This window comes from Hemiscyllium ocellatum, chromosome 10, assembly GCF_020745735.1.
Source record: "Hemiscyllium ocellatum isolate sHemOce1 chromosome 10, sHemOce1.pat.X.cur, whole genome shotgun sequence".
Taxonomy (NCBI): Eukaryota; Metazoa; Chordata; class Chondrichthyes; order Orectolobiformes; family Hemiscylliidae; genus Hemiscyllium; species Hemiscyllium ocellatum.
The window spans coordinates 45,481,608-45,508,278 of record NC_083410.1 but is presented as its reverse complement, the minus strand read 5'-3'; the positions used below and the strand labels follow the sequence as shown (position 1 = coordinate 45,508,278).

The following is a 26,671-nucleotide window of genomic DNA, read 5'->3' as shown; positions in this document are numbered from 1 at the left end:
GTTCTGGAACTGTTTTCCATCATTGCCACTAAGTTTTATCTTTAAGCCAATAGTGTTACCTGCACAGTGGCATACCGGTCAAGAGTATATCTGGGTTGTGGGTGTCTCTGCATACACTGTCCCAGAGGCAGTTTGCTCCTTAACGCTAAGTGAGGTCATTCAACTCCCTATGCACCACAACACTTCTTTACCAACATCTGTATTGAGCAGGTTATCAAATATAGCTCTTCGATTATAGATCTCACTCTTCACATACTCATTCTAGACTGGAATGTTCTTTCTTACAGATATCAGACATGTGATCAGGTACGTCATTGTACTTTATGGGAATTTTTGTTGCGCTGCAAGTATTAGAGAAACAGAAAGTGCAGAGGGATTTATGAATGAGAATTAAAATTTTAAAGTCAACGTGTTGCATGTTTGGTAGCCAACAGTGGTCAGTGAGCGCAGGAGTGATGAGTGAATAGATGTGATGTGAATTCTAACTCTTTTATTCAGTCTTCATAACTAAGATGGTTCAAATGATGTGTTCACCTAGCAGTTCTCCATTGTGTTCTTTCCAGACCCTCAATATTATCAACCATGGGAGAAGTCCAAACTAGACATAATATTCTAAATAAAAACTGAAAGAACTGTGGATGCTGGATATCAGAAACAAAAAGAGAACTGTTGCAAAATGAAACAAAAAAGCTCAGCAGACAGCATCCTGTGGAAAGAAATCACGGTTAATATTTTGGGTCAAGTGATCCTTCCTCAGAACACAGGGCCCTCTAATGAAGGGTCACTGGACCCAAAGCAATAACTCTGATTTCTCTCCACAAATACTGCCAGACCTGCTGAGTTTTTCCAGCAATTTCTGCTCTTGTTTTTATGTGTATAATATTCTAAATGATGCCTGACAATGGTCTTGTCATTTTTGCATTACAGTCAATTGTTAATTGGATTTACTCATTTAATTCTAGCTAATCATTTCCATCATTGTTCATGAACATTTAGAGATATACACATTGAAACATCCAAATCATTTCCTTTCTCCATCTACTTCAATGGCTTTCCCTGAAAGCTTATTTGTATTTAGCTTTAATGTTGCCACATGCCTTCATTGGTATTTTAACTCCCTTCCTAAAAGCATTTGGGTGTCCCTCCATCACAAGGACTGCATTGGTTCAAGAAGGCAGCTCACCGTCACTTTCACCATATGCTTGTCGAGCTAGTGATGCCATAATACAGCAATGAATAAAAACAAACACCCTGAGCACTGCATTTTTCCAAATTAAACATTATTTTGCAGCTACCAAATATTCAACACATCAAGATCTTCCAAAAGCAGGCAAGTATCATCTGTGGTCTCAGAAATGTTAATGTCACTTCAAAGCTTGCATCTACATTTATCATAATTCATCAGAATAGTGAAAAAAGACCAATACACCCAATATTGTTTCCTTTGGTACATTGGAGCTCACTATGCAACAACATCTGCCTATAACAAAATCTGCATACAGCCTTCCAGGCAGTTTTCAATCCAGTACAATTTATTACCATACAAAGGCTTTGATCATTTAGATAAGCCTCTTGCCTGATACCTTCTGAAACAGAAATTCTGGAAGGCTTAATAAACAATGCCTAAGCTTCAATCACCTAAGATCTTGCTGACTTCTTTTAAAAGAAATCAGATTTGTAATACATCATCTCTCTTTGAAGATGTTTTTGAGAGTCTCAAATATGAGCCCTCTATCTAAAGAATCATGTACTGTATTGTTAATGATGCCTTTATAATGTGTTCTTATTGATGATGTCAAACCAATGACCCTATAGTTCCCTGAATACATTATTTTTTTTTGTTTAAAGCTTCCTGTCAGGCAAGTATCATCTATGGTCTCAGAAATGTTAATGTCACTTCAATGCAATAGTCTAGCATCTAAATAGATATCTCAATTGAGCTACAGCTGATAGTCCTCCTCCACTTCCCGCTCCTCCGCCCTTGAGCCCCGCTCCTCCAACCGCCACCAAGACAGAACCCCACTGGTTCTCACCTACCACCCCACCAACCTGCGCATACAACGTATTATCCGCCGCCATTTCCGCCACCTCCAAACGGACCCCACCACCAAGGATATATTTCCCTCCCCTCCCCTATCAGCGTTCCGCAAGGACCACTCCCTTCGTGACTCCCTTGTCAGATCCACACCCCCCACCAACCCAACCTCCACCCCCGGCACCTTCCCCTGCAACCGCAGGAAATGTAAAACTTGCGCCCACACCTCCACACTCGCTTCCCTCCAAGGCCCCAAGGGATCCTTCCATATCCGCCACAAGTTCACCTGTACCTCCACACACATCATCTATTGCATCCGCTGCACCCGATGTGGCCTCCTCTATATTGGTGAGACAGGCCGCTTACTTGCGGAACGCTTCAGAGAACACCTCTGGGCCGCCCGAACCAACCAACCCAATCACCCCGTGGCTCAACACTTTAACTCCCCCTCCCACTCCACCGAGGACATGCAGGTCCTTGGACTCCTCCACCGGCAGAACACAACTACACGACGGCTGGAGGAGGAGCGCCTCATCTTCCGCCTGGGAACCCTCCAACCACAAGGTATGAATTCAGATTTCTCCAGCTTCCTCATTTCCCCTCCCCCCACCTTGTCTCAGTCGGTTCCCTCAACTCAGCACCGCCCTCCTAACCTGCAATCCTCTTCCTGACCTCTCCGCCCCCACCCCACTCCGGCCTATCACTCTCACCTTGACCTCCTTCCACCTATCCCACCTCCATCGCCCCTCCCCCTAGTCCCTCCTCCCTACCTTTTATCTCAGCCTGCTTGGCTCTCTCTCTCTTATTCCTGATGAAGGGCTTATGCTCGAAACGTCGAATTCTCTATTCCTGAGATGCTGCCTAACCTGCTGTGCTTTGACCAGCAACACATTTGCAGCTGTGAGCTACAGCTGATGCCCACATGACCTACAAGGACGTTACTATTACATGGTGCTAAGATTCAATCTGAGCTTAGAGATCTAAACCTGCTGATCAATTATAATTTTGCATTGGATCATGCCCACTTGCAGCTGAATTAAGTTTCCAAAGTGTCATATCTTTTCTGAAATAACTATCAGATTTTAATCACCTGTGTTTGGATTAATGTAATTTGTCATTTTAACAGATGAAATTTATTTAGCAATATAACAATAATTATTAGGGGTAGTTGTTTCAAATAATCAAATTTGACATTGACTTGAATAGGTCTGATTTTAGATCAAATGTTTCAAAACAATATTGGAAGAAAGCTTTTCATTTTCTTTAACCTGCCAGTTACAGATTCTGTCACTAAGAGCATATTTGTAAAGTTGTAGATCCAGTAGGTCAAGACCCTATTGGATGTTTCATACATAAAAGTGCCATAGCTGTACCCATCAAAGTCAGATTGAAGAAACAGTTTCTCATCTTTAAGGAAATGCACAAGGACCATGTCAGTAGGCATTAGAGCTATGAACACTGCACAGATGTATCATAGAGTCATATAGTCACATAGCACAAAAATAGAACTTTCGGGTCCAACTCATCCATGCCATCCAGGTTTCCCAAACTAAACTAATCCCATTTGCCTGCATTTGCCCCATATCCCTCCAAACCTTTATTATTCATGTATCTGTCCATATGGCTTTTATATGTGGTAACTGTACCTCGCTCTACCACTGCCCCTGGCAGTTCATTTATAGAGGGATAGTAGCAATGGGCTGGAGTCAGAGCCATCACCTTACAAAGTAAGGCTGAGGGAGAACAGAGGCAAGCAGACACCAAAGCAGGGAGTTACAACATCCGCTTCTATTCATTGGATACTGACACAGTTCTGTACATGGGTACATAGGCATCCTCACTAGCATTCCTTGCCCTCTTACCCATCTCATCTTCATCCCCCACTCACTGCTGAGTAAAACTCATGAGCCCTATGATAATATATTTAAAATTCTCATAAAACTATCAGAAAAAGCAATCTTCTGTTCAAACTCCACTTAACAGAAACACTGAGGAACTCAAAGTTCAGATAAACCAACAACAATCTTTCAAGAACTACTTTAAAAAAAACATGTGTCTTGAGAGGTCATTGGCCTAAGTTGAGTTCACAGCAACTTGGCAGCTGTAACAAAAGACTCCACTGAACTGAAACCATTCATGATGTTTAGAAATAAGCCAAACATTCACAATGACATTCCATTGTTTTACCAACTGTGCCAAAGCCTTCAGAGCTAAACACATTAAAGCCTTTGAGGTAGAGGAACAGATCAGTCCACTGCATCAAGGGCTGAACAGATGGCTGACTATTTTAACAATGAAAAGATTAAAGGGCAGGTATAAAAGTTAAATCCAGGTACTATTCAATGGTGAAGAGCACTTAACCATTGGATAAGTTGATTTAATCCATCTGAAGATATTTCCACTTTCACAATTTTTTGATTTGATTCATTAATTCTGCAGGTACCAAGATGCAGTGAAAAGTATTGATTTGCATGCTAACCAGACAAATCATACCTTACTTATGCACATTAGGGTAATGGAGCAGAAAGCAGAATACAGTGTTCTAGCTACAGAGAAGATGCAGAGAAAATCAACTCTAATTTTTGAAAGGTCTATTCTTAAATCTGATAACAGTGGGGAAGAAGCTGTGCTTAAGTCTGTTGGTACATATTTTCAAACTTTTGTATCTTCTGTCTGATGGAAGAAGGTGGAGGAAAGTATAACTGGTGTGGGAGGGGTCCTTGGTAAGAGTCATTGTGGACATTCTGAATTTCCTAACCTTTCTGAGGAAGCAGGGGCGTTGGTGTGATTTCTTGACTGTAGCATTGATGTAGATACACCAGGACAGATCGTTGGTAAAATTTACTCCTAGGAACTTGAAGCTTGTGACCACCCAGCACCATTTACTACAGACAGTCACTCTACTTCCCGAAGTCAATGACTAGTTCCTCCATTTTGCTGGTACTGAGGGAGAGAATGTTGTCTTTACACCATGCCACTAAGCGCTCTACCTTTTTCCTGTAGTCTGTCTTGTCATTGTTTGAGATCCAATCCACTGTGGTGGTGTCATCAGCAAATTTGTAAATAGAATTAGAGCTGAATTTGGCTACATAGTTGTGAGTGTATAAGGAGTATAGTAAAGGGCTGAGTATACAGCCTTGCACGGAACTGGTGTTGAGGATCACTGTGGGGAAGGTGTTATCACCTATCCTTCCTGATTGTGATCTATGGGTCAGGAAGTCGAGGATCCAGTTGCAAACAGGTGGAGCAGTGTCCAAGGTCTTGGAGTTTGGAGAGGAGTTTTATTAGAATTATGGTGTTGAAGGTGGAGCTAAAGTCTATAAATAGGAGTCTGGCTCAGGTTTCATTGTTATCTAGAATGTAGGGCCAGGGAGATGGCGTCTGCTATGGACCAATTGTGACAATAGGCAAATTGTAGCAGATTAAGGAAACCTGGGAGGTTGGAGTTGATGCGTGTCATTACTAACTTCTGAAAGCACTTCCTAATGGATGTCAGAGCCACCAGGCAGTAGATATTAAGGCAGGTTGCCTCATTTATCTTTGGCACCAGGATGATAGCAGTCTTCTTGAAGCAGGTGGGAACATCACATCATAGTAAGGAGAGGTTAAAGGTGTCTACAAATACTCCTGCCAACTGGTTTGCATTGGATCGGAGTTCACGGTGGGGATTCCATCCAGGCCAGTTGCTTTCCGTGGATTCACCCTCAAGGAGGCTGATCTGACGTCTACTGTGGTGCCCATGTGTACAGATGCACCCAGGGCTGTTGGGACAAGTGACATCATTTCACTGTTTAAAATGAGCAGAAAATACATTGAGCTTATCAGGGAGAGATGCATTGTTATCAGTGACTCTACCTGACTTCACTTTATAGCCCTTTATATCATGTAAACCTTGCCACAGTTGAAGTCTGATTGTGTACTTAGTCTGGGATTCTAGTTTATTCTGGCAATGTCTCTTAGCATCCTTAATGGTTCTGTGTATCTAGGTTTCCTGTATAGGTCAGAGTCACCTGACATGAATACCTCAGACCTGGATTTCAGTAGGATGTGGATTTTCTGATTCATCCATTGTTTTTGATTGAGGAACACTCGAATTAACTTCTTTGGCAGGCAGTCCTCCACACACTTACTGGTGAAGTCTGTGACATACTCATTAAGTTGGCTGCTGAGTTCCTGAGTATGGACCAGTCCACAATCTCCAAGCTGTCATATAGCAGCTTGTCCATTTCCTCAGACCTATACCAGTCAATTTGGTCAAATCTGGTCAATTTAATTGATATTTACCTTTACTAAACAAACCCTATCAATCACTGCATAAAAAACATGCTTAACTTATGACATGTTACATTAATGACATGTAAAGTTAGCAAAACCTCTAAAATTATCTGTTTAGAACTCCCCCATGGTGCATGATAGAATTTATAATCATCTAGCAAGTTGATTGCAGATAGTCAACATGATTTCGTCAAGAGCAGGTCATGTCTTACAAACCTCATTGAGTTTTTTGAGAAAGTGACCAAGCATGTGAATGAAGTAGGGCAGCTGACATGGTCTACATGGACTTCAGTAAAGCATTTGATAAGGTTCCACATGGTAGGCTGTTGGAGAAACTGCAAAGGCATGGGATTGAGGGCGATTTAGCAGTTTGGATTAGAAACTTGGCTTTCTGTAAGAAGGCAGTGAGTGGTAGTTGATGGAAAATATTCAGCCTGGAGTCCAGTTGCTAGTGGTGTGTCACAAGGATCTGTTTTGGGACCACTGTTGTTTGTCATTTTTATAAATGACTTGGACACAGGCATGGGTGGATGGATTAGTAAGTTTGCAGTTGCTACTAAAGTTGCTGGAGTAGTGGACAGTGTGGAAGAAGGTTGCAGGGGGACTTGGGTAATCTGCAGAATTGGGCTGAGAGGTGGCAAATGGAGTTCACTGCAGATAAATGTGAGGTGATCCACTTTGGGGAGAATAACAGGAAGGCAGAATACTGGGTCAATGGAAAGATTCTTGGTAGTGTGGATGGTTGAGGGATCTTGGAGTCCATGTACATCGATCCCCGAAAGTTGCCACCCAGGTTGATAGTACTGTTAAGAAGTCATATAGTGTGTTAGGTTGCATTGATGGAGGGAATGAGTTCCAGAGCTGTAATGTCATGCTGCAACTGTATAAAATGCTAGTGCGGCTGCACTTGAATATTGTGTGTAGTTCTGGTTGTTCCATTACAGGAAGGATGTGGAAGTATTGGAAAAGGTGCAGAGGAAATTTACCAGGATGTTGCCTGGTCTGGAAGGAAGTTCTTATGAGGAAAGGCTGAGAGACTTGAACCTGTTCTCATTGGAAAGAAGAAGGCTAAGAGGGAATTTGATAGAGACATACAAGATGATCAGAGGATAGGGTAGATAGTGGATGTCCTTTTCCTAGAATGATGATTTCAGCTTGTATGAGGGGACATAGTTACAAATTGAGGGGTGATAGATTTAAGACAGATGTCAGAGGCAGGTTCTTTACTCAGAGAGTGGTACGGGCGTGAAATGCCCTGCCTGCCAATGTAATTATCTCAGCTACATTTGGGAGATTTAAACAATCCTCGGATTAGCATATGGATGATGGGATAGTATAGAGGGATAGGCTTAGATTAGTTCACAGGTCGGCGCAACATCGAGAGCCGAAGGGCCAGTTCTGTGCTGTTCTGTTCTATGTTCTATGTTCTATGACTTGCCTGAGATATCATGAACCACACCTCCTTTAGAAGCTATCAGAAGCCATCTCAACTCCATGAAAAATTTTGGGTATCTGAAAGCACACCCCTGCAATGGAGCAAATAGCATTGGGATTGTTGCATGCAGGTATGCAACCTACCTCTTCCTCCCGAGAGCTTAACACAACCATGTTACAGGATTAGGGCAGGATCCCCTGAGTCATATCCTGTTTTCCTCTTTATCCCATTTTGGAATTATGAAATCTTACAAGTGGACATAGCCTTGCCTGAAGACCGTCTATCGCAGCTGTTGGGTCTTGCTGTGTTGGCTGCTGTATTTTACTCCCATGATTATTACAGTGATTACACTTCATTGAAACACTTCATTCGATGTAGAGCACTTCGTGATCATAGAGGGTCTATTTAAATAGAAATTCTTCCCTTTTTGTAACAAATTAATTAACACCTTTGCTAAAGTAATGGTCCGAGGAATTTTAGACAAATAAATGTAAATGTTACTACAACACAATTTCAAAATCAGTACATAAATTAAAGTTATTTCAGACTACACAAAGGTCTGTAGACTACATGCTTTTTAAGTACATCAAAATTCCATTTGCCTATTTTGTTGACAAACCTTAAATCATTCTTTCTCAAGAATAGCATGAAATCTTTTCTCATACCATTTAGAAATGTTTGCCCTTTTTGGTACCCAAAAAGCTCTAATTTATGCTCCTGCTGCCGGCTTCCTAATAATGATATACTTACCTTGGTATTTGAACCCTTCACAACGTTGAACAAATAAGTGGGAAAAAGGTGTATAAAAACAGCTAAGAACAAATTAATATAAAACTGGTGGTGGAATTCATTAGGAAGTAGCCGATAATTAAGGAAGAATTGGTCTGTGCCAAGTGATTTGCACATACAACTGGAGGTAAAATGAAGAATTTACTTAGCATTGAAGTAGATGAATGAAGCTAGCAGAAAGTCCCAGTTGAATTCTGCATGGCTGGGTACTTCTGAAGGCAATATTTCCTATAATACTTTGTTGAACAAGATAAGAAGTGTGCTGCCTAGCATAGAAATATTCTTGGAAAATATTTCTTATGTTTCTATAAAGCAGTTACGCATACAGTATGTGTTCACTGTTCCACAACACCACACATACTTGCAGAATATCTCAAAATGCTTCTCTTAACTTTGTTAAAAATCACACAACACCAGATTTTAGTCCAACAGGTTTAGTTGGAAGCACTAGCTTTCGGAGCGCTGTTCCTCCATCAGATGGTTGTGGAGGTTACGATCATGCTCACTTATTCTCTTAAATTATTGATGTTTCTGCTAACTGAAGAAATTCTTACCTTAAAGAAGTCACGAGAAAATATACTTGTGCGTGCCTTATTTCTTGCAGTATGTTAAGATATGTTAGCATGGCTGAGTAGATATGGTGATATGTAGGGTATGATTTGTGAATGATCTGCAAGGGATTTTGGGTTGCTCACACAGCTCATTGAGATCATTTTTCCCCACTTAACAGAACTGTTAATACCTTCACTATATAGATTGCTACGGTTTATCACTATCTTCTCAAAGGTAGTTAGAGATGGACCATAAATGCTGGCCATACCACTGATAGTCCATGAATAACGCACAAAACATTCTTAGTTTACGGAGGAACATTTCCATTTTTCCAATATAGAGTGACAATTCTTGAATCAAGAAAATTTTAGATGATTATAACAAAAAATAAATCTGCAATTTCCTCACCAACTTTCCTCACCTCCGTTCCTGAGAAATAAACTGTCAGTTCCTAGGAATTTATCAGCTATTAGTACATTACCTTTTTCAGTACTTAATTAACATCAATCTTAGTGTGCTCCAATTCTTGATTCATTATTCTTTGGACTGTTAGCTATATTGTCCTTTGTCTGTCTGTGAGGATGGATACAAAGCAATTTTTCAACAAGTCTGTAAAAATAGCTGAAGCCATTTCAAATTATCCCTTTTCGCTAATATATTTGTAAAGAATTGTGTTAGTTTTGATATCCTTTGCAAATTTCATTTTGTATTCTGAAATGACTGCACAGAAGCTGGTATCCCGTCACCAAATCACCCTTTATTTACTTGTGCACAGTACACTGGCCCTGGTCAGCCAGTTTGGAGTGAGTTCATGAACTGAGGAGATTCTCATTTTCGGGTTATATTTCTTTTCTGAGAAGAGTCTAAATCTCCTGGTTATCTTTATTTTTTCTTTTTTATCCACACTACAGCCTAACAGTGCTTATTTTTCCCCAGCACCCGTGTTGTGTGTGCAGGTGTCGGACACAGTGAAGAACAACAAGTGTAGGAATTTTTATTTATATACCACCAACAGGTAGAAAAGAAACCTCAAGTGGCCAGTGACAAGCAGTGACCTCCTCAATACAGAGCAATGCTGAGTGATCAAAAAAGTGAATGGGAGAGCTGGAGTTCAACCAAAATAGAATTGGAGGGGGAAACTGAACACCACACAGTGCCGACCTCTCGCTGAAAATCTTGAGGGTCTCGGTGGACACCATGTGTTCCTGGGCCCAAACATAACTGTGGAAGGGAGGCGGGCAATTGGCCATAAAGACCCCCTCCGTGGCCCGCTACCTGGACCTGTTTATGGATCTCCTGTTACATTTTTTTTAAACAGTCCTTAAGTCTGGGTAGAGCCCAGGCATCAGCAGTGGAGGTAGGCCCCAAGCAGCAGCAGTGGAGGCAAGCTCCAGGCAGCAGCAACAGTGCTTACGTTTGGGTGAGGCCCAAGGCAGCAGCAATGTCAGCAGGCCCTAGGCAGCAGCAACAATCATCAGGCGTAGGTGAGGCCCAGGACACAGCAGTGGGAGGAGGCCCAGGCTGTGTGTGCAGGTGTGAGACACAGTGAAAGACACAAAGCTGCCTGGACCTATTTATGGATCTCCTGTTCCATTTTTTTAAACAGCGGTAGTGCTTAATCTCCTGGTTACATTAGTGAGCTAGGGCTTTTCTGATTGGGCCAGGTTAACAAGCCCAATCATGGATCTTATATTCAACAACATCCAGCTGGTTCCAATCACTATAATTCCTTCTTTCAGCTCTGACTTGCTTTTTTGCCTTCTTTTGCTGTTACATTTCTGCTACTTCTGTAGATATATTCTATTCTTTTCATTTCAGCATGTTCTTTTCTTTAATTGGGTCATGTCTTACTTGTTTTGTTGACAAAGGCAGTTTTATTTGGTAAGTAGACTTCTTGCCTTAGGGCATATATATTTATTCTGCAATAACGTGTATTCAATATTAAACATCTCCTATCGTTCACCTATACTTTCACTCAATAATACTTCTGACTAGTTTGCTTCAATAGTGTCTGTCTCATCCTGTTAGGTTATTGTTGAGTAATGAGATAGTGATGTAAATCATGGTGCAAGAATGATATTAACAATCATGTTCAAATAATAGAATTGGAATCTTCTGTAGAAAAGAGATAAAAACTGAAAGTGCTGGAGAACTTCAGCAGGTTTGACATCATCTGTTTGATAGAAACAGAGTTAGCGTTCTGAACTTGATAGGACTTCTCTTAAAAACCCAATAACGGTCATACCCAACTCAAGTTAACAGCTTCACTATCCACAGAGGCTGCCATATCTATGGAATTTCTCCAGCACATTTGGTTTTTCTTTCAGACCTCCAGTATCCATAGTATTTTACTACTTAATTTTTATCTTATTTGTCTGTATCCAGAAGAGGAGAATGTCCTATGGTGTCAATAAAGGGGTTTGAAAGAAACTGATCAGCTTTGGACCTCAGTCGCCCATAATCAGAAGGAAATCTTTCCAACCTCGAGCCGACAACAAAATACCCAAAGAGAAATTTTAAAAATAGTCAAAGTAGAACCAAACCACCAGCATGGTGGCAGTGATGATGACACCAATCTAACAACAATAGAGTGGTTTTGACAAAAGCAATCAGGAGAAATTGTAAGAGGAATCAAAAATTACCTTGCTGATTCCTATCAAATTTCAGAGAGCCAACGTCAGCACTGATCAACCAAACCCAGTCACTTCTTCTCCTGCAGCTATTTGAAAATCTTTGATCCATGGAAAATTGGTACAGGAGAAGACCAATTGGCCCTTTGAGGCTGCTCCATCATTCAACGTGATTAATCACACGACGCCAGGTTATAGTCCAACAGGTTTATTTGGAAGTACAAGCTTTTGGAGTGCTGCTCCTTCGTCAGGTAGCTAATGAAGTAGCATTATTGGATACAGAATTCCTACTCCATTAGTTATCTGATGAAGGAGCAGCATTCCAAAAGCTAGTGCTTCCAAATAAACCTGTTGGACTACAACCTAGTGTGTGCGATTTTTAACTTTGTCTACCCCAGTCCACATGGCACCTCCACATTGTTCAATGTGATGACTGATCATCCAACTCAGTACCCCATTCCTGCTTTCTCCTACTACCCTTTGATCCCTTTAGAACTATATCCAGCTCCTACTTGAAAATAATCTGTATTTTTGCATTGACTGCTTTTTGTGGTAGAGAACTCGCCATTCTTTGGGTGAAGAAATGTCTCCTTATTTCAGTCCTAAATGCTAATTGCTTATCTGTAAACTTTGCTCCATGGTTCTAAACTCCCTGGTCATTGGAAACATCCTTCCTGCATTATACCCTGTCTAGTCCTGTAAAAATTGTATAGGTTTCTATGAGATCTCTTCCCCATTCTTGAATCTCCAGTGAATATAATTCTAACTGATCCATTCTCTCTACATACATTAGTCATCCAAGGAATCAGTCGGGTAAACATTTGTTACATTCTTTCTATAGCCAGAACATTCTCTCTCAGGTAAGGGCACCAAAATGACAATACTCCAGGCATAGTCGCATAAAGGCCTGATAAAATTGCAACAAAACATCCCTGCTCCTGTACTCAAATCTTCTTGCTATGAAGACTAACATACGTTTGCCTTCTTCACTATCAGTTCCACATGCATGCTTACTTTCAGTGACTGCTGTACAAGGACACCTAGGTTTTGTAGCACTAAAGGATACCCACATTTAGTTCCCAATCTATTGTCATTCTGATAATAATATGTTTTCCTGTTTTTGAATCTAAAGTGAATAATAAAAACGTTATCCATAATATATTTTATCAGCAGTGTTTTTGCCTCGTTAATCCATTTGTCTGAATCATCTCTGCATCCTACTCACAGGTCACTGCTCCCACCCAGCTTTATGTCATCTGCGAACTTAGTGGTATATAATATTTAGTTTCTTGTCTAAATCATTAATATTTATTACGAATTGCCAGATCCAAGCATTGATCTCTGTGATACCCCACTAGTTTCTTGTTAAAAATCACACAACACCAGGTTATAGTCCAACAGGTTTAATTGGAAGCACACTAGATTTTGGAGTGTCACTCCTTCATCAAGTGGTAGTTTCAGAGCGACAAAAGCTAGTGTGCTTCCAAATAAACCTGTTGGACTATAATCTGGTGTTGTATGATTTTTAACTTTGTACACCCCAGTCCAACACCGGCAACTCCAAATCATAGTTTCTTGTTGTCACTCAAAAAAACTTTTTAATTGCCAAGTTTTTTTTTCCTATCTGCCAACCAGTGGCCTCCCTATGACAATACATGACCCCCAAATCCATGCATTTCTGTTTTACCCATTAATCTCTTTTGTGGGACCTTATAGAGAGCCTTCTGAAATCCTGAAAATCCATAGAAAGGCCAGGGTAGTCAGTTATACATAAAACAATTCTAGAGAGATCAAACAATGTAGAGGTTGTATGCTGAAGAGTAGAAGCACCAGGTAAGTACATTGCAGTGAATGTAGTAGGATCCATTGCAGATGAAGTTAGGTGGTAGATGAGACTCCTGCAGATTTTGGATTCATTCACTTTAAAGGATTTAATGCATTCTTCAATCTAACAATGGAGCCCTGAGCGAGTGAACATAATTTAATCAGAGATCCCAAAGGCCAGAGAAATCTATTAAATCTTTCCTTACATACCTGTGTTGGTAAGGTATGTTGAAAGACAAAATTATTGCGACCACATTGTTGTTGGGCTGTATAGCAAAAAGCTGTCAAGTAATCTATTTAAAAATGGAGGCTTTGGAGCTTTGAGCTTGCCAGACTGAGAGGGGGCAGGCCTGTTCCTCCAAACACTCACCAAAATGGGGAAAGAGTGGAAAGCTCGAGCAGCCATTTTAAAAGTGCTGGCATTGTGGATCTCTATAGCACCCAGCACAGAGTATAGAGTGTTTTCAATGTTGAAATATGCAGCAGCGTGAATCTCCACGAATCTGGAGACATTGCACCAAGACAATCAAGAATTGCAACAGACTGGGAATGATGAGTGGTGTCCTTTCAACTACCACGTCCCACACTTTGATCTTTCCTAGCATCCTCCAGCTGAGTATTTCTCAGGCTGCACACTTTACACCTCCACTAATTTTCTCTCTCCAGGCACATTCTTACATCTCCATCTGGATCGACAACACATCCCTACCTTTGTGCCATCTCACACCTATAAGACCGTAAGACCATAAGAAGTAGGAGTGGAAATAATGTCATTTGGCCCATCGGGTCCACTCCGCCATTCAATCATGGCTGATGGGCAATTCAACACCATTTACCCGAACTATCCCCATATCTCTTAGTTCCTATGCCTCACAGTCACTATTCATATGTTTCCTCCTTCCCTCCCCTCCATTCAGGTAAAAAGTGAGGTCTGGAGATCAGAGCTGAAAATGTGTTGCTGGTCAAAGCACAGCAGGTTAGGCAGCATCCAAGGAACAGGAAATTCGACGTTTCGGGCCAGAGCCCTTCATCAGGAATGAAGAGCTCTGGCCCCAAATGTCGAATTTCCGGTTCTTTGGATGCTGCCTGACCTGCTGTGTTTTGACCAGCAACACATTTTCAGCTCCCCTCCATTCAATCCATCTCTCACGAGCATAACTCTCTGCTTTATTTCCTTGTGGGTAAAGACAACATGCATCTTTGTCGAGTTACAGAGAACCAAAGTGGGAGTTATGGGTCATGTTCTTGTGATAGCCACTGGCAGTAATGCCCATCTCGTCCACTGGAAAGGACATTTAGAAATATTACCAGGGACTTGTACTAAAATCCTGTATGTCAAATGAATCTCCTGCCCATATACCTTGTACTGGGGGCCTGACATTGTTTTAGCTGTTTCCTCTGCAGTGTGGAGTGACATGTGGCTGAGGAGAAGGTAGCTGCTGTTACTTTCCATACTCACTTGATTGATTCCAGTGGGTTGCAGACAGCTCAGAAAATATATTTCTAACAATTAAAGTTAGTATGCCTTGATGAAACAGTAAGTTTTCACATATAAAAGTTACCTATCTGAAAGCCTCATGGGGATTCACTGCTCATCAGCAAATCCAGAAATTGCTGAAATGATGTCAGGGCACTGATTCAATCACACTTCCTACGAATATAAAATGTTGCATAGTATTGAAACTGTGCCCTCTCAGCAGCTAATAATCATCTATGTTTTTCCCCAAGTAATATTTCAATTAGAAAGTAATCCTAAATTCAATGTGGCTTGAGTTGGTAAAATTTGCAGGTGAACACAAAGTGATGGAAAAGGGGCACTTTGGATGACAAATTTAGTTATGCCAATATGTTTGTCCATGTGGAGAATCTTTCCAGACAACACATCATATACTAAGAGATTTTTTTAAAAAAATCAAAATCTCACAAGGTTGGCATAAAACCCTTAACATAGATTTCAACATTTTAAGTTTTAATAGCACATAGATGCAGAAAGTTTTATAAAGTATTTTGTCTCAGTTTCAAATTGCCCCACAGTGGAATTCACAACCAGTTGGGAGCTATTACATTTATGTTCCTTAAATTCTCTTCATTGGCCCAAAACATATAAAAAGTAAAGTTCAAGATGACCATTAATTTCTACAGGTTCACTCCATCTAAATTTGCCAGAGAAATAAAATTTACTCAGACTCAGAAAAGGTATATAGACAATTCATTATGGTTGGCAAAACATCTTTGTTCATCTAGCTTAAATACAGAATTCTAATGAGCTCATTTAACCTATTTATATCCAATTACTAAAGATTTTAGAAACTACTTTCCAGTTTCATCCCCCTATCAACTCATCGTTAAATGGAAATGACATGGTAATGAGATGATAATTAAAAATAAATCACAAGACTGTTCACAAGAGGTCCACTGGTTCGGATTTTCAAGTGAACCTTGATTTAGGAGCTAGCGTTTTCACTGACAACAGGCGGTGAACTCATTAATATATTTAAGAAGAGGTCAGATCACATATTTTGGATACAATTCAATTTGAAGTGGATGGAGTGGAACAAATGAACCAAATGTCTGCAGGATCCAGGAGAGTGGTGCACAAGATGCAAATCACTGAGCCTGAGTGCTAGGAAGGCCATGACTCAAGTCTCAGCTTTTGCCTTTACCAACAATACCAAACCTTTCCTAACACCTCTGGATCAGCATATTGTTGCAGTAACTGTTCCACACCTGGAATACACACTGCACTCTCCACTTTAGGCCAAAGATTCAGAACTTGAGATCTGATCATGCTGGAGCATGACTTGAGCCAGTGTCATATTTACAATATATACGATTCCAGGTCAACCTTCAGGCTAACACCATCTGCATCACACAAGATGACCACACCAGGGAGAATTGTGAGATCTCTGCAGTGCTTGAATCTATGGATAATAGATTTTGATGGGAGATGATTGACTTGGAAGTACAATTGATCAATCTTAAAGGGAATACTTTTAGTTAAATGCTTCAGTTAATAATGTTAAGAAAATAGTTTTAGTTAATCATGATAGAAACTGCAAAATACTTATGGGAGAAATGTTTAGATTGGGTATGATGACTATATAGATGAGCCTCTCAGGGTAAGCTGTGATGTAACTGTGACTTCAGTAGTCACAGAAATTGGGGGAGATACTAAATGAATATTTTGCATCAGAATTTACTGTGGAAAAGGATATGGAAGATATAGACAGTAGGGAAATAGATGGTGACATCTTGCAAAACGTCCAGATTACAGAGAAAGAAGCGCTGGATGTCTTGAAACGGTTAAAGGTGGATAAATCCCCAGGACCTGATCAGGTGTACCCAAGAACTCTGTGGGAAGTTAGAGAAGTGATTGCTGGGCGTTTTGCTGAGATATTTGTATCAGTGATAGTCACAGGTGAGGTGCCAGAAGACTGGAGGTTGGCTAACGTGATGCAACTTTTTCACACAGAGGGTGGTATATGTATGGAATGAACTGCCAGAGGAAGTGGTGGAGGCTGGTACAATTGCAACATTTAAGAGGTATTTGGATGGGTATATGAATAGGAAGGGTTTGGAGCGATATGGACTGGGTGCTGGCAGGTGGGATTAGATTGGGTTGGGATATCTGGTCAGCATGGAAGAGTTGGACTGAAGGGTCTGTTTCCGTGCTGTATGTCTCTACGACTCTAAGCTATTACTCCCATCAATTACTTTTGTTAACTAGGTATTTGATTCATACAATAACATATCACCATGCTCAAAACTATTCAAATCAAGCTATTGAGCAATTCACGCATGTAGAATTTCTATTTTTCTTTTACATAATGTATATTTCTACCACAAGACGAGATAGTGTTTACGAATTTCAGGTATATGGCAGTATACTTCAAAAGTTTAACCAATTAAAAATGTTTAACTTTCTGCTACTTGTCCACTGGCAAGTGGGCGGCACGGTGGCACAGTGGTTAGCACTGCTGCCTCACAGTGCCAGAGACCCGGGTTCAATTCCCGCCTCAGGCGACTGACTGTGTGGAGTTTGCACGTTCTCCCTGTATCTGCGTGGGTTTCCTCCGGGTGCTCCGGCTTCCTCCTACAGTCCAAAGATATGCGGGTCAGGTGAATTGGCCATGCTAAATTGCCTGTAGTGTTAGGTAAGGGGTAAATGTAGGGGTAGGGGTATGGGTGGGTTGCGCTTCGGCAGGTCGGTGTGGAAGGGCCTGTTTCCACACTTTAAGTAATCTAATCTAAACCTATGTGTTGGAAAATTAGTGAGCAAGATTGCTTAACCCTGCATAGCACATTGGAATACTGCCAAAGCCTCCTGGTCCAGCTGTACAGTTATTACATTTATCACAGCAACTTGACTCGGTTCTGAATTTCCTTCATCAGGAATGGTATCTTAGAGCCACCTCAGTCACAGAGAGATCCTCCTCAAAAAAGCTAGTTTTATGTGGATATCAGACAATTGACAAATGTATGTTTATACTTTATGCTCCTCATGATTGAGATTGTGAACAATACATCTCAATATGAAATGCATGAATGCACTACTATTATTGTGATCACAGCAACTTGCAGGTAGCATCCAAACTGATGGTGATATCATCAACTTCATCAAAAATATTTCACTGACAGTAAATGCTTCTTTATATCATGACATGAAAAAATAGACAATAGAACTATAGGACAATAATGTTAGCAATCTGCATTAGGTATAAATGTATCCTGGTCTTAATACTCCTTGGATATTTCTGTAAAGCAATGAAGGTATATAAATAAGAATAAGAATAAGGTAGTTGTGGATGAAGGAGCAGCACTCCGAAAGCTAGTGCTTCCAATTAAACCTGTTGGACTATAACCTGGTGTGGTGTGATTTTCAACTTTGTACACCCCAGTCTAACACTGGCATCTCCAAATTATTTTTGAAATTGTGGTTGTAGCAACTTAAAACAACAATCAACAACAAATTACAGACACAAATTCGACCATTCACTTTTCAAATTGGAAGGAAAAGGTGAAATGTGAAACAACCCAAACTCTTACATGGAAAATATGCAATTAAGTCTGATTATAAACTTATCGTTATAAAATGAATTTACTGAAGGCATTCAACTTTAAGAAGGAGAAGTTAACTTTTGGCTTTCTCCAGAGTGACTCACAATGATATCAATATATTCTTGGGGAAAATAGAATGAAATGGAAAAGTCAGATACTTTTCATGTATATAAAAAGATTGGAGTTGAAACATAGAATAACTTGTGCCCAAATAGCCTTGGTGACAAATACATATTTTTGGAAAGATAATTGCAAGGCATGCTTGGCTAATTCATCAACAGATTCCATTATTTACAGAAAATAGAGGTATGTTATTCAATTAAGAAAAATAGGAAAAGTTTTGCAATTCTAAAAATTGCCCATAATTTACAGGGTGCACTATATAATCCTGTTAAATCTTATTAGCAATTGTAAAAATTCCATATAATTTACAGGTCCTGCTATAGAATTCTATTAAATCCTATAATCCATAATAAAAATCCTATATGATTTTCAGAAAGAATTTTACGATGCGACAGATTTATGGCAAGTGTATCCCATGGATATATTTGGGTAAGCTTAGCGATCGACTGTTTTGATTTAGCAATTTCAAACATTAGCTAACTGCAGGCTTTAGTCGTCATGTGACGTTAAAAAAAAGCTAAAAATTAAATAGATTTTCATTTAAATCCTGAAACAGATTATTTCTTTCCCACATAAATGTAACAGTATCTAGTAATTTCAGAGGAGATGAAATAAATTTTCTTTCTAAATATCAACACAGCCATCAATATTCCTTCAAATTGTAGGTAGCTAACTTGATTTTTTAAACCTAATAATAGTATTAAGTTGGCTTCTGAACAGCAAATGATAATCAACGGTTCACAGTATCACTAAACTAATCACTTTGATGCATTTAATCAGTTAAATTAAATTTTCTGTCACAAACTCTTCCTGATTGATCCCTTTGGAGAATTTTATAGTATACAGAACATAAATGGTGTGTTGTGAAGGCTACATACTGCACATATATGCTTCTTGAGTCCAGGATTTAAACACAATGATCTGCGAACTGTTTGCATAGCCAACAACTGTGCATGCTTCAAGCACGAGCTGATGTGGAGAATAGCCGGCTAACCCCGTAAGAGAACATTCATTTTCAATGTACCACCTGTGATTTAGCAACTAACAAAGTGCAGATAACTATCAATCATATTGTATTGTAATGTGTCTTCATTATTCATTTTAATATATTGTACATTAAATGTCGTCTCCTGGATTATACAACTTCATCCACTGGGCATGTACAGGGTGGGGAGCGCATGCAGTACAAAGGGTGGCAAAACCACCATTGAGCTGCCCAGCAGAATAGAATGGATGGATAGGTACTGCAATCAGCAAATTGCCTGGCACGCTTAAATGACCAGTTAAGAATCAATTGAGCTTATTGCCATACTGATTGATCTAGATGGTACCCTACCAGCATCATAGTATGGTCAGTATGGACAGGCTGGTGCAAGGTAGCAGACTAAACAGATTTGGAGAGGGTTATATCACTCACATGGTGCCTTGTGCACATTGGCACTAATTTCTAGACGGTCCGCTTCCACATACCTCACTGTCTGTTCTCCAAAACCCAATCTTCAACCTCACTCTCACCAATCCATGAGGACTCAAATACTTTTCCACCCTAAAACCCAGGAGATTACCTGTCTGCTGTAGCCATCCATCTTTGTCATACTCCTTCTTGCAACCTCAGCAGCTCCCACAGCTGTGGTACAGCCATGAGTTCTAGAAACACCAACCAATCAAATTGGCAGGTACCTCGAGGGCAAGATTTCCTATCACTGAGGGCCTTATAGCTGATTTAGCCTGAGATTCCCTATCACCGAGGGTCTATGAGCTGGTTTAGTCTGAGATCCCCTATCACTAAGGCCGATGAGCTGGTTTAGCCTGAGATCCTCTATCACTGAGGGCCTATGAGCTGGTTTAGCCTGAGATCCCCTATAAATGAGGGCATATGAGCTAGTTTAGCCTGAGATCCCCTATCACCGAGGGCACATGAGCTAGTTTAGCCTGAGATCCCCTATCACTGACGACCTATGAGCTGGTTTAGCCTGAGATCCTCTATCACTGATGACCTATGAGCTGGTTTAACCTGAGATCTCCTATCACCAAGGGCTTATGAGTTGTGATTACTATGAGCACTGAGACAGAATTAATGCCTGTCAGTGCTGGGCCACGCCGCTACATCACATTTGAGTGACGTGAGTTGAGTAGGTGTGGAGTTGCCTTAGCTGTTTGCATGCCAAGCAACATTGTTAATGGGGAAAAAAACTTCAGGAAAATAATTTGGATTTCGGAATTTCAGATAAAGGATTGTTCTACAATAGAACAAAATATGACATGAAATTAACTATTTGTAAAGTAGAAAATAAATTGTCAAACTGCCTCATTCCTTAGTCTATTGGATGGAAACAAGTCACAGTACGATTATGTTTAGCTTTACTTTTTTATTTTATTTTCTGTTTATATAGATTATTTCAAAAACAATTTTTGAATCAGTCCCCCTCTCCAGTTGTATCCATTATTACACTGATGGTAACAATGAACTATTAATTTTAGAGTTCCACAATCTGACTTCCATGCTTTCAGACTGTTCTTGGGTAATTTTCTTTCATAAAAAGGGAAGAGCACTAACTTAAGATGATCATAGTAATCACCTAACCAGGTTGAGGTAAGGTCAGACATCTATTAATAAACAAGAATAAGTCTCTGGTGAAAGCAACTTGATCATTATGAATCATTGAAACTCAGATCTCCATCTTCTGTTTAATTCACATCTATCTAGAAGTTCCATATATAGGGACCAAAGTTTATCCAGCTTGATAGAAAGAAACAATAAGGCTAAGCACGAGAATATAAAACTGAACTATAGTTCAGGCAACAGATTTTGGGCAAAGAGAGAAGAATCATGGAATTGTAACAATAAAAATATAAGGTTTTCCTTTCTCTCTCCCTGTTCATCCCAGCCTCTCAAACATTACACCTAATGAATAGTGTCAACCAAAGAAACAGCAATTCATTGAGATCTCAAAAAATACCTACAAATTTTGTCACTGCTGAGGGTACAAGTCACCAATTAAACAAACGTGCTCTCAGGTAAAACCTAACACCTCAAGGGCTGGAAGGACTTGCAAGATGTATATTATTGATCTTCCTTTTGGATGTACTATTCTCTTTAAACTTTATACCTGTGCTTGTGTGTTTGATATTGTGCTTTATAACTTTTCTCATGGTTAGTAAATAATAAAATTCTTCTTCCACTCAAAAATACCTAGCCATTGGCCCCTTTATATTTTAAATTATGTACAGTATAACTGTGCACTAAAAATAATTTTGAATCTTTGTTATCGCCAGCTGAGAGGTATTAAAAGGAGCCAAATTACCCCTTCTCACCTAGATGTAACACATTGATCATTCATATAAAATATTCAAGAAAGACTCAACATACAAAGGAAAATGCTTTCAAATTACATATAATGGGAAGTATTGATGCAGAAGCTTGTGATTTAATCATAGTTTATATTCTATGGTATGTTTGTATTCTCTTCCTTTTCTTAAATGTCAACTTGGCTCAGTGCGGAGCTTATCAAGCACTTTTATTTCCGAGTTAGATATTCATAAAATTCAAGTCTCATCATTAGACCTAAGCATGTAATTTAAGTTAAAATTTTAATTGATCATTAAGGAAATACTGATTTTTTTGAAACTTTAACTTTTGAAAGATAATTGAGAATAGGATTCTAAAGAAAAGTCACTGAACTTGAAATGTTCACTCTGCTCTCTCTCCACAGAGAAAGTCAGACCCAGTGAATATCTCCAGCAAATCTTATTCAAGATTTTCAGCATCCACAGTCCTTGGTTTTATTGAAAATATCTGCTATTTAGTTGGATGTAATTGCTTTGTGATGAATCCTCATGACTGTTCCTTATATTGAGTGAGCTATCTGGAGGACTGGTTACTAAGGTAGGTTTGCTGTCACTGATCTCCTTTTAGAATGGGATTGACAGGACCTGCTTGGCCAAGCCTGGTAGACACAAACCATAGGTAGCCTAATGTGAAGAGGCTGTTGGCCCAAAGAAGATGTAGCTATTATATGATGTCAAACAAGCACATTATTTTTGTATGATAGATGTGGATACAAAGATGATGGCAGAATCTTATAAGAGTCTCAGCAGTATCGTGAGAAGTGTTGCAGAATTGGGTGACAAGTGCAGCAAGGTCTAACTTGACATCAGAAATTACTTGCACCATCTTGCTTGCTTTTCTCAAGCAGGGAGTTGCTACTTGAGATTAATTATTGTTTGTTAAACCTTGCTAAGTGAATTCACCTCATTGATATTGACTCTCCCATCCCACCAAACAAGCTTGATGATGTGAAAACTTAGCTAGGAACAAAAGCAAATTCAGCTTGCCAGTTGACTTAAGAAGACTCCATGTTGGAAACTGGGCACCAACATCTCAGTGCATGTGTCACAGACATTGGCATCCAACATATGTCATGCTCTAAGAACCCTCAGGTCTGTAGGATTGAGCAATAATCTCCAATATTTAAAACATTGCATGAAACCCTGGACCTTTTGAAACTTTTAAAAAGGTAAAGGGGACCACATAATTCATGGAATGGAGATAGCTATCTGGAACCAATGTTCAGCCTGGAATTCCAATTTACACCTCCTCTCAATGGACAAACAGAAGCAAACAAACTGTAGCCAAGGCATCCTTTACACCTTGGGCTACCCAGCACAGACATTATGGGGCCTAAAGAGATACCAGGCATTCAACCTCAATTGAAATCCAATCACACCTACTCTCAAGATCGGAACAGCAAATTAACTTCAGAAGAGAATGTCAAGATATAACACAGGTGGCCTTTTCCACAACAGCCTTCTGCATAAATGGCTTCCCCACAGGTTTCCACACCCCAACAAGTAGCTTCGGAACCAAGAAACACGGAGGACAATCCAAGAACACGGAAGCCAAACCAAGAACTTTTATCGGAACAAAAGACATCCAAGAGGGGAGAGTCAACCAAGAATTCTGAACAAGAGTCTCCAGACACAGCCTGCCCTGATCCAAGAAAATCGATGGCAAGAATATCAGCAACTAAACCAGGATCAACATAAATAAAGACCAACAACCCCAAGGAACAACCGACCGATCAACACCAAAGTCCATAGGCAAAACCTGAGATGAAACCCAGGCCTGCCAAAGCAGACAAAAATAATGAAAACCAGGTACTTACTCAACAGATCCAATATGCACCTTACCGGATCAGCGGACTCAACTCAAACTGATGAACCTACACATTCCAAAGTCTTTGTCCCGGTGCAGGGAACAGCAAGTGGGAACAGCCAGCCAAGTTGAAAATTGTGCTTTCCTCAGTGGAAATTCCTAAGACCACAAAGTTCCAACCTAACTAGCAGGGAGAGGAAGACGAATGGTGACAGTGCATTAGGACTCCAAGGGTAAGATTTCTCAGTAAAGACTCTGAAATTAAACACTGTTGTTTTCTCTGTGTGTCAGTAGGATAGTGTTCTTACAATGTTAATCTAGTTGACAGTGTACTTAAAATACTACTGTTCTCTTGTACATTGATTGTGTCAATTTTCTTGTTTTATTGTGTTACCTATTTTCTTGTACTATAATTACCTTTTGTATTTGGAAAGATCGCAGAGATTCTTTTGTCCCGAAACACCTGACTACTGCATTTTCATTTCACATCCCCTATATGAGTACAGTGTCCAGAACAAGGGGTCTGGGAACCATTCAAATCACTTAAAGATCAGAAAATAACTGATTGCAAACCAGAACCCTACAGGAAACATTTTGGATCCACTTAAATTACATTTTTGCTGTTCTATGACGAACTAGGGTAGCACCAGTAGCAATCATTGAAATGCTGCAGCAAGGAAATCGTGTTCTTGTGGATGTGCAACCAGTTCATGGACTGGACCAGGCTGCATCTCCAGGATCTTCACATGTTGTCATAACACTCACTCACTCTTAGCCTATCTGGATATTCACAACATCCCTGCCTTGCATTACCTTTTTGTGATCCTCATCAGGAAATACAAAACTCATAGTACTCAGTCTTCAGTTAAGTCAAGGAAGATAGCCTTCACTCAATATGTCCTGGAACAATAAGTCAAGGGCGGCCTCTGAGACCATGCCAAGCCCTGCTCAAGGTTGTCAGAGCCAGGACTGTCTTCATGTTAGGAGTGAGGAGATAAAAGACAGGCAGCATACCACCCATCTTGACTCTTGCTGCCCTATTGGGGGTTGTTTTCCCCTTGGAATGAGAGATGAAATTGATTGGCACAGCTACTATTGTTGGTGCATGTGACAACATGTCCCAAGTGAGCAAGGAGGCAACACAGGGGGTATTCAGGGTTAGTGGTGTAGCAGGTTGGAATGGGAGATGGCAAGTGAGGGAAGATGTTGCAGGTAATTGAGAGAGTGGTAGAGCATGATCCTTGGTGGGAGGCATATACAGTAGCAACGACAGAGCGAATGTGAGGTGTCAGAGAGAAGATTATGTAACGTACCTGGAGGAGTGAGAAGGATATTGACATTACCCTATAGTGATGGGCATTCTTTTAGATGGCTGAGTCAGCTTTAACCTAGGTGGCAACCTTGGACTAGATTGGTGTGGTCTGATGTGATCTCCGTTGCTGGTCTCAAGGGAGAAGGAAATCCCATTCTGACTCCAGCCCATCCAGGACCCCACTAGCAACACAGGGTGCCAATTTTCTCTTGTCTGCCATGTCTAAGGTATACATCAGAAACTGGACATGACAATTCTAGACTATCAGAGCTTGCCTGGGTGCACAATACACTTTGACAGATAGCACAGGTGAAAGGGAATGTCAGTGAATTCCAGGATATCCTCTCAGTGATGAGTTGTTCCAGGAACAGTATGTGGAAAGCTGGGGTGGAAATAGGACCTAGGAAATATCATGAGGTGTGATAGGGAATTCATGAGGCACATCTGGTAAGACCGGGTGAGACAATTCACAGTGACAAGTTCCCCAAAAATCTCAAAAAACATAATATTTAGCCCCATGCGTCGGTATGTCTATGTTCAATATCCAGAGCTGTTCTCCCTATCAAGCCCTTTTGGCATCATCATATTGGCAGAGCTTAATGCATTCCTTAGCATTAACCATTTCAAGACCAGATACCTTATCGACTTAAAAAGAAAGTCAAATTGAATTGAAGAGCAGGTGAATTCCCACAGTGTCCTAGCAGACATAGTTCCCTCAACCAACAGCAGTGGAAACACTGAATTCATCATTTGTCTCATTTGTAGTTTGGAATGTCTGCATTTGCCTATATTACCAGAGAGACTTCATTGCAAAAACAGGATTGGGTAATTAATTACATCAAACACAGCCAGGGCTTCGTAAGATAAGGTCATTTTTCTCATTGCATTTTTGGCAATCATCCCACCATGAAAAGAAAACCCAAGATTATTAAGAAAATTAGAAATATCATTTTGTGCAAGTTGGAAAGTCATGAACCTGTACTATGGATGTAAAAGAAGCAACGGTGTTATGACAAATATTGCAATTTTAATATCATGAGTATGTTACTGAAATGAAAAAAAAACAAAAATAAACAAATTTTTCCACATAAATACAAATATGCTGTGAATTATATATGTCTTGTACTCACTAAATGGTCAGCACCTAATTATTAAACAAAAACTTTTTCGTTATTGCTTAAGTTATACTTGATGCATAAATATCTTCAATTTGCATAGCTTACATTCATTTGTTACACAAATTGCTGTTCTCCACACAAATACTAATTTGCAAATTGTTTATATGATGCTTTTTTATTACTAACATTGACATCATCTAAATGTTGCTATCTTTGGAAAGCTGTACAGGAAGTATTGCAGCAAAATGAATGTAATAAAGAGCATACCATGATGACTTTTGCATCAGTTAAGCAGTCATAAACAGGATATATTAATTCAAAGCACATAGTTTGCAAAAAAACACTATAGTGATGAAATACTCTGT

At 39.9% G+C, this 26,671-nt stretch overlaps 1 protein-coding gene across 1 annotated transcript in view; it reads right to left on the bottom strand.

The window, feature by feature from the left end:
• The window catches only part of ush2a (Usher syndrome 2A (autosomal recessive, mild)), a 985,309-nt gene that overhangs the window by 546,370 nt on the left and 412,268 nt on the right, over nucleotides 1–26,671 (bottom strand). The window contains 3 exon segments of the mRNA XM_060830996.1: nucleotides 15,642–15,693; nucleotides 19,600–19,630; nucleotides 19,633–19,710. Coding sequence (XP_060686979.1) covers nucleotides 15,642–15,693; nucleotides 19,600–19,630; nucleotides 19,633–19,710 — 161 coding nt within the window.